This window comes from Ambystoma mexicanum, chromosome 6q (assembly GCF_040938575.1).
Source record: "Ambystoma mexicanum isolate Mex_15411 chromosome 6q, UKY_AmexF1_1, whole genome shotgun sequence".
Taxonomy (NCBI): Eukaryota; Metazoa; Chordata; class Amphibia; order Caudata; family Ambystomatidae; genus Ambystoma; species Ambystoma mexicanum.
In genome coordinates, this window is record NC_090937.1 from 181,961,446 (window position 1) to 181,974,441 (window position 12,996).

The 12,996-nt window shown below is 45.4% G+C and overlaps 1 protein-coding gene across 3 annotated transcripts in view; it reads left to right on the forward strand.

Moving 5' to 3' along the window:
• Positions 1–12,996, forward strand: part of ELP1 (elongator acetyltransferase complex subunit 1) — a 2,667,893-nt gene that overhangs the window by 2,103,449 nt on the left and 551,448 nt on the right. For all 3 annotated transcript variants that reach the window (XM_069630608.1, XM_069630606.1, XM_069630607.1), the window contains exon 27: positions 8,522–8,619. In XM_069630608.1, the coding sequence (XP_069486709.1) occupies positions 8,522–8,619 (98 nt within the window). The remainder of the gene's footprint in view (positions 1–8,521; positions 8,620–12,996) is intronic.

A 12,996-nucleotide genomic window follows, 5' to 3' on the forward strand; every position in this document is an offset into this window, starting at 1 on the left:
TAACAAGGGGAGCAAGACATCCCCCAAGTAAAATTGGACATTGGTATGGGTCGACGATAAACAATGGCCACATTAATCTTGGTGCATGCCGCTGTCCATATCTAAAGGAACATTGTTTCGCAACCCGTAGTATCTATTTCTCAGACTTCAAGGCTTTCTCTATAGATAATAGCAACCCCACCTCCTGTCTGGGCTTCTCTGTCCTTCAGCAGGATAGAATATTCGGGGGGTGGCTAAGCTCAAAACAGGTCCTGCTACCGGTAATGGCAAACTCATCCAAGTTATATTCAAGAATATGGTCTGCCACTTCAGTGGCGTGCTTAACCAGGGATCTAGTGTTAAGTAATGTAGTATTAAACTTATTTTGATTTACCTTTGCAGAGGTATTATTTGTGTACAGCTTCAAATTCTGGTTCTGTATTTGTTGGTTAGCCTCAAGGCATGCTCGCATGATGTTATCCGCCTTTTCCCAACTTGTTACGTATGAGGTTCGATTATTAGTTCCTGTACACTCTGCCCCCTTTCGCTGAGATCTGTCTAGTTTAATATGTATAGTCTCAGCAGTCATATTAATCCTACATACATCGATAGTAGTAGTAGTTTCATGCATATCTTTATTGCTTTCCACCTGTATCGAAGTGCATACCTACCTGTTAGTATCCATGGTATTGGGTGTGCTCACATAATTGGGATCAGTGTTCAGATAATGCACCCTAATCTCAGCTTGCCATAATGCAGCAGCTGACAACAATGCCTTTTGATCCGCAACCCTATTAGCCATGTTTGTGCAAGACATTTCTATCAGCTCTAGTGGATGCATAGTAAATGTAATAACGGGATATGGCTTACCCGCTGAAAAAGTGTCCAGGCAGCATGCAACTTGGACAGCGCGGACCGGCACAGACCAGGCTAGACATCATGTGCCAGTGCCGACAAAAGATATAGAGCATGCAAACTACAATACCCCTGGGTATTGTAGTTAAAGAGCGTCTAATAGTGTCAAATGGCGCAGATGAGGCAGCAGGAGCTAAAGGGGCACGTTCAAACTAATGGCAAAGGTCAAAACTATTTAAAACACAGTGATTTGTTTTAAAAAATAAAAGCAAATCCTACAAAATAACGTTAGAAAGAATGTTCACATAGTGGTGATACACCTAAAATAGATGATCTAAACACAGTCAAAATGCAGCTAAAATGGATAATGAAATCAACAGAAATCTAGTTGAACAAATGGCTAAAGTATGCAGTGAAGCAATTTAGGTTGATTCTGATCGCACTGCACATGTCCATCTGCCCACCCTCATGCCTCCCAGTGAGGGTGAACCTGCTTACTCAATTGGGGGGCTGTGTCATCCATCTGAAACTCAACAGCCTTAGTCTCCCAGCAGACAAGCATGAAGGTAAAGGCATTAGGAGTGAAACTTATTGGACGATGTCCTGGATGTGCTCCTTTCCACTCTAAGGCCTGACACCAAGTCTGTATATGTTCGCACCTGGCATCAGTTTTCAGTTTGGTGTAGGTTTAGGGCCCTCGATCATTTCACCTGTTCAACCTCCTATAATCTGAATTCCCTGTTTTCCCTGAACATAGCTTGGATCGCCACTGTGAACGGGTACTTGGCTGTCAATTATTACTTTAAAAGGCCCCTTGAGCAGGACTCGTTCTTCACCACCCTCCACTGTTATGCCGTTTTTCAGGGTTTATGTGAATTTCATTTTGACTTTTCTTATGGGGAGCTCCATTTGAGCCCTTGCACTCATGTTCCATAAAACTGGTCACGCTTAACGTGATTTTCCTGGTGGCTATCACATCAGCGCGAAGGATGAGTGAAGTGCAGGCTCTCTGAATCTGTTGTCTGTGCCTTGCTTCATGATGCCCTCACAACAACAAAGATGGAGTTTTAACAGAGTTCAAAATAAAATAGTTTATTAAATCGAATGTCAGGATGGTTGATGGCCTAACTTGACTTACGCTAAGGTGAGATTTCCCTACCTGAACGAAACTAAGGAAAGCCTCAGCCAGAAATTTCAACTTAAAAGCCTGTCTGCGTCCAAAATCTATCCTTGCCCTCACAACTAAAGCTAAACAATGTGTAGGGGTGTCAATAATAAAAGAAATGGTGATCAACGCAAAGTTTGAGCCTCTTCCAGCTCCCAGCTTCCTTTTCAGCTCTCCTTCCCCAAGTTCAAGAAAGTTCCATAAAAGTCTTGAGATTACCTTTCCCAAGTTCAAACAGTTCCACAAATCCTTTGGAGTTCCCTTCCCCAAGGTCAAAGTAAGACAGTTCCACACAATCCTCTGGGTTCCATTCTCCACGTTCAAGATAACACAGTTCCAAAGAAAGGGATCTTGGGGAGTCAGTTCTCAATACTGTTAAGAAAGGAAGAAGGCAATGAATATGGGAAGGGAAATGTGCACGGAATCGCACAGTGAACAACTTTGAATCTAACAACGTGCATACAATACCCAAGACTCGTGTATACTAAAACCCAGGAGTGCAAATAGAGTGAAACAATAATACCAATATATGAAAAGGGATGTGGGGTAAGCACTTAGAACCTCCTTATGACTGAAAGGAAAGTGGGCAAACTCCTTACCCACTATGCTATTACAGATACTGACAGCGCTAAACCCACATAGAGGGCAAGCAAGGACAGGATCTGTGAGCTGACACTCTGGATGATACTGAATAAGGAACTTAGAATCAGTACTCGCGAGGACCGGAAAGACCACTTGAATGTCAGTAAACCCACGAACCCAGTTGATCAAACAGGGATCCAGAAGGCTATAACAGCAATGGGTGGAGGATAACTAAATACATAAGACCCAAGTCAAGGGGCAAGTAGGAATTGTGAATATAGAATAGTGAGGAAAACAAAAGGCATTCACACAGGGACCAGTTACAACAGCACCACACACCTAATAATCAATGGGAAATAAATGCAGAAGTGCAATGGAAAACATGGAATAGATCGCAATAGAAAGTAAGGATCAGGAGCAGGGAAAATGATATCACCAAAGGAAACCTTTCCCACCCATCCAAGGAGAAAAGGCAGGAAGCTAAATCTATAAAGGGAAAGACTAATGCATCAAGTTTTTCAGTAGCAAAGGACAGCATCAAGAAACAGAGAACACAGGCAAATTGGGCAGCATCAAAGGGTAAAGCACAGAGAAAGGCTGCCTGCAGACAGAGGAAGACAGAAAGGGAAATCCAGAAATCATTTAAGCACATAAATCCGAAATCCAGGGCAGAGGAACAAGAAACAGGAACTAGGAACTAGGCACAAAAGCTAGGAACAAGGAACAAGGGACCAGTCACAACAGGAACACTGCAACAATGACCAGCGCTGGACTGAAGCAAACTGAGGCTTTTAAAGCTGCTTAACGAGCACACCCCTCAGGTGTGCCGGCTGCTGCACCTGCAGCCACAGGTGTTGCCTATCCTCCACCCAACCTTGTCCTGCAAGGGAGGATGTGAAGCAGTGAGCCAGGCATTCTGGGAAGCATAGTCATTAGATTAAAGTAGCATGCTGGCTAACAAAAACCTGGAATGGATCCAGAAGGTAAGTAACTTGGAAAATAAGGTTTTAGCGCTCCCAATTCATCACAGCACTGTAGCATAAGGTTCGGAGGAAATGTCCAGTAGGGAGTAAACCCCAAAACATGCCCCCAAGTGACGGGAACGGGAGCGAAGGGAGCGAGCCGTGACAAATACAGCATTACAGTTATTTAAGCCCTGGTGTTCCCTTCCCCAAGACTTTCACGCAGCAACTTGAACATTGAAAGGCTGAAACCAAGTATAACACAACTCCAGGTCAACTTGACCCTCCTTCTGTATTGTGTTAATAGTTCACTTACAGTGCTCCTTCTTGGTTTGTTTCACAATATCTTTGGCTTTCACAATTGGGGTTTGCCTGGTCTAAGTGTAGTTGTCAGACCACACGGTCCACCCATCACAGGTCGTGCAACCAGGAACCCTAGACTCCTCAGCCGACACAGGTTCTTCTGTATTTGCCCCTGTGTACAGATTCACATTCACTTAGCTTCTCTGTGTCGACCTCTTGGCTTTATGTGCAGTTTCACACTCTCCTAGTTTGCCTCTTGGCTTTGCCACAATCCTATGCAAGTCTTTGGCCCTGCCGCAATGTATTCATTCACAAAGTTCACTTTGTGCTGGTCCTATTTATTACCCAAATTTCTGTCATGTTCTTTCACACTTGCGCTCCTATTTCAGATGTTGCTTTCAAATGAGAACTTTCACTTTGAGGGCAGAGCTACAAGCTGATGAGAGTTCAAAGTTCTCATACAGTTCAGCATTCAATATTCGTTATTTGACTTTGCTGCTTAAATCTTAGCCCGTGGCTTCTGGTTTATTTCAATCTGTATGTGTCATTTCATTTGACATTCTAATTTGTTCATACAGCATTTCTCAGTTATATGTAGCCCCTAGGAGCTTCCCGGCTTCGAGTGACATTTCTCTGAACTCATCGGGCTTCTGCATTCCTCTCAGGCGCTCCTTCACTCCACTTCTGCTTCGCCAGCTGGCTTGCCGGTAGATGCTAGCCCCGGTCGCACTTCTGGTGCCTCTCTGCACTCGCCGGGAGCTCTGCTTTGTTACCGCTGGCAAAGCCTTTTCTCTGTTCTCTTTGGTTCGCAGCTCCAGCTGCTTGTTCCCGACCATGCAGACTCCCACCTGAGGAATTTCAGCAGCTCATCTCGTCCTGGGCTCCACAGATCTTCCGGGTCGCATGCTGGCATTCTTTCTTCCTTTCAGGACCCACCACAGTTGGCTGCTCACAGAAAGGTCTCCCTGCTGGCCTCTCCCACACAGGCCTCCCTGTTGGTTCTCTCTCGAATGCTCTTTTCCTCTCCTCTAATACACCTGCAACCACTGGACAGGTTGCAAGTGTGAGCTCTCAATTGCTTACTAATTCCCTACTTTGATTGGGACTGGGGAAATGCACAAAGCTCTCGCATAAAGAAAACTGTCCCAACAAGAAACTTATTTATGGGTGAAAATGAATCACTTTTATTTTAACAATGGCATGGTATCTTAAGGCGTTTCTTTATTTGATGCCTATCTAGTTAGACCCAGTCATCTGTGAATCTCGATACCGGAAAATATAAACCTTTTAACTTTTGCTTCAATCAAAAAAATGTAATTTATTGTTCATTTTGTAAATTTGGTTAGGTGTATATTAACAATATATTCAACCAAGACAAGTTAACAGAGATTATGAATTAGTAGAAACATTCAAAGATTATACAGTTTTGACAATACATAAAAAGTAACAAAAATCAGAGGAGCAAACCCAGAAAAAATACAAATTACAAAACATTACCAAAGTGCTTCTCTAGCTAATAGACCATAAAAGTAAACATTATTGCACAATGAACAGATTTATGGGTTCAGGGGTCTATGTAGGTCTCAAATTCTGAATACGGGAGACCATGAGCCTTTCAGTGCGTCTGTCAACTTGCCACGCAAGGCTAAATAAGTTCCGGCGGTAGTTGTCGGGGGGATGCTGCCTTCCTCAGGACCAAAAAGAGTGAAGATTTGGAGCAACCCCTGAGGAACAGAATTTAAAAAATGAACTTATATGCGGTTCTTCTGCATCACATCCCAAGTTTAATGTTATGAGGTTATGTGGTGCCCACTATATAGAAATTTTAATTAAATTTAACAAAAATAAAAAGGAAAGATAACTTCCCAAATAGATCCACCTACAATGCATACCACACCTTAAGTGCTGTTTAAAATTCGAAAAAGGATTCGAAAGAGACATTGAGGGAGAGATAAGGGCATACACCCACACATAGTGTATTACTCTTGTGACACTGCAAACAGGAATAAGAAATCCCTTAAACAAAATGGTAACATTAAGCAAGATCTAGCATTCCCTACTCATTGTAAAAGAAAACAAGCGCGCTGGCTCTGCATGGTGGCAGGACTGGACGTGAGCTTGGTAGCTAAAATATGGGAGACAGAGCCTCTTTCATCGTAATGAACAGTTAATTATACACCTTTTTGTGGGGTACAAAGAGATCAATGCATGAGACAAAACAAAAAACATTGCATGGTACCTGTATCGTGTATGGCGAATGGGACCAACCAGATGGTGTTGGATACAAGTTGATGCTCCCTTAATCACACCTGTGAGAGCAATTGGCCTTGCCTGACTGTAGTTAGAGGGACATGCCTGACCTTCGCAGTACTCTGCAGGCATCTTCCTCATACCAGTACTAGAGTTGTGAACTGGGTTAATAGTGTTCTCTACTCCTAGTCGTCTCTTCCTCGTCCCAGTACTGTCATAGGTAAAGAGTGGGAAAATGAGGGGAGATGTTTTACAATGGCCCATAAAGGCCGGGAAGGGTTAGGTTAGTTTTCAGAAGGGAAATGGGGGATACCATGTCTCATCGCCAGGGACCCTTTACCCAGGTGATCCTCCCTCACTTCTCCACCCCCAGGATCAGGATCCAAAAGCGATGGCCTTTTCCTGGCCACCTGAGAAGAGCATCCAGGAGGAGTAGGTGTGAGGATACCCTCCGGTTTCTCACAGTGTTGTTTAAGGAGTTGCCCACTTTTAGAGTAGGCGTTGCCCAATATTGTGTCTGAGGTTCATCTCTCTCAGAAGATCCATCTTCCTGTGTTCTTTTTCCTCCGCCTCATCCTGCTGAGATGAAGAAGAGGTTTCTTTGGCTAGATCCTGTGCAGGCCCTCATATACTTACTGTCAGATATGGGACATCAGGAAGGGATTACCAGCTCTTTGTGGGTTATGCTGTTTCCCGTGTGGGCAGGTTTATTACTTAACAGACCTTGCTCCGAGTGAACAATCTCATTATCTCCCAATCTGGTAGGAAAGGATGTGCCTGATGTTTTCAGGGCCCTTTCAACCATAGGCCTGGCTGCCAACTCAACCCTGCGAGGGGGGTTCCTGTCTAGGACATCTGTCAAGCAACTATGTGAGCTTCACTGCACACATTTACCAAGCAGTACTGCCTGGCTTTCTTACCAGGGCAGGATGCTCACTTTGACTGATCGATCCGCCAGATTTTCTGCTGTAGGTGGTGGTTTCTCGCTCTCCTCCCTCTTTCACATTTTCTGTACTGCTGTAGGATTCTGTAAAGATGAGAAATCTGTGGGAGTAAGCAATTCATTAGAAGAACACATTTCTGATTTCCCAGGGATATTCTTTGTAATGGATTAGTCCTTTCTTCCACATATTCCTCATTGCCCTCTTAAACTGGCCCTTATGGCTGATAGCACATCCCCCCTCATCTGTTTTGCACTCCCTTAGCTGCTGAGTGCTAGGGAAAAGGGCGTAATTGACATCATGATGTGTAGCAGCGCCATATAATGGCCCTGATGTCACATGTAGCATCCATGTTTGCAATGGTACCTGGCGGAGGCAACACAGAGCTGCGCCCCTTGGTAGCTGAAAAGCTTGGAGTTCAGCTGCGCTGCAGATGGATTAGTCCTTTCTCCCACAGATTCCACATCGTAGATATTCTATCAAAAAGAACATTGTCGAGAGGTAAGTAATTTGTTGTTCTTTCTTTTTTTCTATAAAAATCAAGTCAAATTGTGGAAGGAATGACCATCCATCGGTAAGAACTTGTTTGATTCTAACTTGTCCAGGAGCTTCCTTTCACTCTCTAGGTCATCTTAAACATAATGGGTCGTATAAAATGGACAGCATTAATAGTTTGCATTCCCTGTGGAAGTTGTATTTCTTTCCATTGCTTTGCATACATTAGCCAAACATTACTGCCTGGATTCTTTATCTGTAGACGATTTGTGTTGTAGACACTCGTTCGCAGAATTACCTTTTTTGTAGGTACTATTCCTCACCCTTTTCTCTCCATCCATATCTGTATTGTTGGGGAGTCTTACAAAAGTCAAGGAATCTACTTGAAGTAACTTATCTATTCGAAGAAAAATATAACTTTGATAAGATTCTTTCTGCGTAACACAGCATTCCTCTGACAGATTACTTGTCAACCCTCCAATCATCCCCTCAGGCAGATTTCTCATAATATGATGTAACAGTTCTACCTCTCCTTAGCATCTTTGACCTGCAAAACATCAGTGAAGTCTTGGGACTCACGGAGTAAAAAGAATGTCACTTCCAGTGCCAATGATGCTGTGATAGTCCACACAGAGGTGCTGTAGTACCCCAGTGGCTATGGAAGAAATGTGTTTGACAGTAGCTGCCTGGGAAAAGTACTTCACATGATGAGGAATCCGTGGGAGGAATACAGTATCCATCAGAAAGAACATTACTGATTCTAAATAACTTGTTCTTTCCATAGATCAAGTGGAATGCTGATATTCTTGTGTTTTTTTGCCTTCAAAATGTGTCCTAAACAGAATATTGCTGTCTCGATCTGATATAGATGACTTCTTAATGTAAAACTGTTGGAGATGCTACTTTTTCTTTCAAGCATTTCAATTTGAGAATTATTGTATTTGTTGTGTTCTTGGCACATTGTATATCACATGTTCATGTCTCTCCAGGACAAGAGCATTTCTCAGAATTTCTACGCTTGGTTAAGGATCATACCCTCTACACAGCTGCACTAAAGCTATTCAAGCCTGGTACTCAGGAGCATAAGGTAAGGGAAATATGGTCTAATTCATTTCCCTATATCAGCTAAGTATAAATGAATCATGCTTTCCGTGGATATATCTTTAAGAAACGCTACCATTTTGTGGCTGAACCACAAATGGAATGCTTAAAGAGCATGCTTTATCTGGCACTTGATTGACTGATACGCTCTATTAACCAGCACCACTCATGGTCATTAATAGCAGCATTCTGGCTGATGAAATACCAGATAACAAACTTTATAATTCCGGATAATAAACTATTGTGTATGTTTCTTCAGGATGCTTCCTTAGATGGAACCTTTGCTTTGTGTGCTGCTCTCATGCCATTCGGAAAACATATTCTATGATAGTCTGTTGATTTTCTACTTTTTTACTTAAACCGTGTGCGCTTCCTTTTTAATTATTTTGTACTTCCTTGTGCAGAGTGATTAGCTGTCTTTGGTACCAGAATCTTATTTGGTACTGCCACCTTTGTATCGTTGTGACAAAACACTGGGGTGAGTGCCACTTTGTCAAACTAGTGCCGTTGAATAAGGAATCAAGGCTACACAAGCAAGGGTCCCTAATACGGATGCTGAGACTGTCTGTATACTCCATTTGAATTGTGGTGTCTGGTAAAGTCTCTTAAGCTTAGCGCGGACGGCGCTACATTATTGACCGGAGGGCACACCAAGAGATATGATGCAGTTTTAACTCACAAGACTTTTCACCTCATGGATCGGAATAGGTAAGGGGCCCAATGAGGAGGGCCAGAAGTAATTGTTCCAATGGGCCTGGGCAGCTAGAAAATGGCCGAAAATCATAACCTCAGTTCTGATGCTTGTTAATCTGCTTAGAATCACATGCTGTGCATATGGTCTGACATCCAGTGGTAACCGCAGAGTATTGCATCTTGTCTTTCGGGGACCGAAAGGGGACGTTGGCATAGGCGTGTCTGTAACACTATCCCTATCGGGACGTGTAGTGTACCCAAAATCCCTCACATGCCGAGGTCCCTCAGATTGTTTTTTCCGCCCAGATTTCTGGTCGCCCTCTTGCAGAGCTCTTTCATAATGTCAGGATTGCCTTCTTACATTGCCCTCGTAGTGTAGACGAAGAATTCTACCCTACAATGTAACCCTGTGTCTGGATATACAATATACCAGCACCAGGGATCTATTGTTTGGAAGAATGGATCCCGGGTGGCGCGTGGCAGCAGATTCCCTCGCGTCTGACAGTATACCAGTTGATTCCCTTATGTCTGACAGTATACCAGTTGATTATAGGACAGCCATTTTATGCAGATGTCAGAAGGAACAGAAATAGCTGTTACAAAATATAAGAGAAAACAATCCTTAATACTTATACCCGGGACACCAAGAACAGAAACATGAAAGTAGGACAGACACTCTTACCATGGGGTTGTTGATAGGAATTCCATGGGCAACCAATGCTCCAGTAAGACCGCCAAGGTACAGGGATTCGGAACTATTCCCGCCGGCACGCGTACGCCTAAGGGTCGGCAGTACAATCCCCGACGAAACGAGGACGCTCCTACCTCCACCCCTAATGGTACCACGGCAGTCTCTAGTCCGTACCGGGGAATGGAGAGGAGTAGTGTACCGGCAGTCTGGAAAATAAGGAGCACTGGTCAGGTTGATCCACAGCGGGAGATAATGTTCAGGTTGATCAGATCGATAGGCAGAGGCAATCCGTTAGGCAATCCAAGTCGAAAATAACCAAAAGTTCCGAAGACAAAATCATGAAACAGAGGCAATCCTGGGCGAAGTCCGGTCCGGTAACAAATAGCAGTGAGGCAAAACGGGGATTTCCGTGGTGGGCTTAGACAGAAGACAGGAGCGGGTATGCAGAAGGCGTGGGGAATGGTTCCGACAAGAGGTAACAGGGCTAGACAGGAAGACAAAGGTACAAAGGCAGGAAGACAAGAATTTTCACAAGCATGTAGCAGACTCCAAATTCAAAATCAGAAGCAACGAGTTAACTGCAGGCTAGAGTTTTATAAGATCGTGATCACATGACCTGTACGTGCGGCCGCCGTGGTGCGAGTCGACGTGGCTGCCCTAATCTCCACGGTAACCGCCAACGCAAAAACCCTGAAGGACGAGATCGTAATCGGTTCTTGTGGCCGTGGATTAAACCTTTAATGCGAGGTAACCTCATGGATAACGACCGCTGAAGCAATGTATCTTGATCCCGTTTACTGCGAGACTGTGGGGGTAGAGCCCGCCTATGACTCCTGCGGCTCCCGGGCCGATTCCTGACACATAAGAGACATTGTTATCGCCTTATTTATCGACTTTGTCGATTATCCCTGAAGTCATTTCAACGGCGCTTCCTGTCCTACACCGAAGACTGCGGTGGACTTTCAACACATGCGATCTGGCGGCAGAGCCATCCACGTGGCGGGGCCCTCTGGTAGGCCTACACAGTAGAGAGAGTGGGGTCAGGGTGGCCATATCCTTTCAGCTATGTCTCTCCTCTTTTCCCCAGATATCCTTTGAAGGACGAGCACTCTAAGTGCAATAATTGTCTACCCCTTGACCACGACGAAGCGCGGTGCGTAGCCTGTAAACTCCTGCACCCTAAAACGCTTAAAGAGCGCCCCGTTAAACGGTGGGCGGACTACAGCATGTCGCGGGCTGGATCTTCTTCCCCCACCGCCGCACCTGCCGAAAAGTGACGGGGATACTAGTGATGACCAGGCATCCGTGTTGGATGCCATCAACCTCATGACGGTCACTCCTAGGTCCGCCACACCCATCCCGACACCGCTAGGCGTGACACGAGTCACGCTATGGGGATAACACCCGGCGACAGGGGCGTACAAGATCGCCACACTAAACACACAACCCCAACCCCAGTTTCGACGGTATCGTCGAAACGGGCGAAAGCGCCAACAGGACCGCCGAAGATTTCAACGGGATCCTCTGATCTTCAAGATCAACAGCCTTCCCCACATCCGCAGCAGCGTCTTGCTACTGGGCCTTCTAAACCAAACGGCGCAACCTCCAAAACGCGTTCAGCAATCGAAGCACGCATAGTTGAAGCTCCAAAGCTCCCCAAGGCCCCAGTAGGAGAAAAATCTACCGCTAGGCCTCCTAGTCAACCGGCACATCAACCCGCTTCGCCAAACATCTCCGAAAACATTGCTAGGATTGCTTCGGCATTGGGACTGAATGAGAGGTTTAAATAAACAATGAAGCGCAAGACGCGCCACAGAACCCTGATGCTCGCGAGGACTACGTAGAGTCCTGTGCCTTTGTCTAGCTCTATTGGAGACAAATTTCAGTGCCATAGGGAGGAAAATGAGAATTTTCCACCATTAGACCCCCTCTGGTTCATCTAGATGGACCAGAGAAAAAATTTGAAGGGTGTATGGACAGGTTGGAGAAGTTTGTTTCGCTTTCAGAGCACCCTACCCCCAAAAGACCTTGGGAGGACCCTCCCTCTGCGCCTGCTTCTAAATTTCCTAGATATTTAGGGCCTTCTCAAGAAGATTACACTTCCATCCACCCCGAAGACGAGATCCAGATGGACACGTATCAGGACATATATGATGAGGAGGAGGATACTACCTTCCTACAAGACTACACTGTGGATGAACAGGCGGATCCCACGGGAGGCTGGGAGGACAGTCACCAGGTTGAGGCGGAACCATGGGCGCTCCCTACTCACGACCAGGACCCGGATGTCCCATGTTTGGATTCCCCTCCCTCCACTCCGGCCCACCAGGCTTCCCCAGTGGACGATCAGATGGCGTTCAATGCCATCCTGAGTAAGGCGGCTGCATTTTTTCTAATAGCCACCGAAGAGGCTTTGCCTGAACAGGACTTTTCAAAGAAAAGCCCCCCTCCAGCCAAGCCATACCTCTTCTGAATTTCATTGAGAGGAGATTGGCTCCTTCCTTGATCACACCACCCCAAACTAGGGCAGTAAATCCAAGGGTGGAAAAATTATTTCGCTCATCGCCTACTGACCGTACATACATTAAGGGCCATAAACCCCTGTTTCACTAGTGGTTACCACCCCCCGAAAAGGGGCTGCGGTACCCCTTGCTACAGGAGAGCCGCCTCCCGATAAGGAATCGAAAAGACTGTACGCCTTGGGAAAACAAATCACCACGGCAGCTGCTTTTTCTACGCGCATAGCAAACAACACTACGTTGCTTGCCAATGATGCCGATGCGCAGTGGAATCTACGGCTGGAATGTCTCCAGGAGGTGCCTGAGCCCACTAGAACCAAATTACTTGCCATTGTGACCAAGGGCAGGCAGGTCAACCAGAATGTACTGAAAAACACTGCTGCGGAGACGGCGGGAAGATCACTAGCTCAAGGCACCCTGCTCAAACGGCATGCTTGGCTCAGGAACTCTGGTTTCAAGC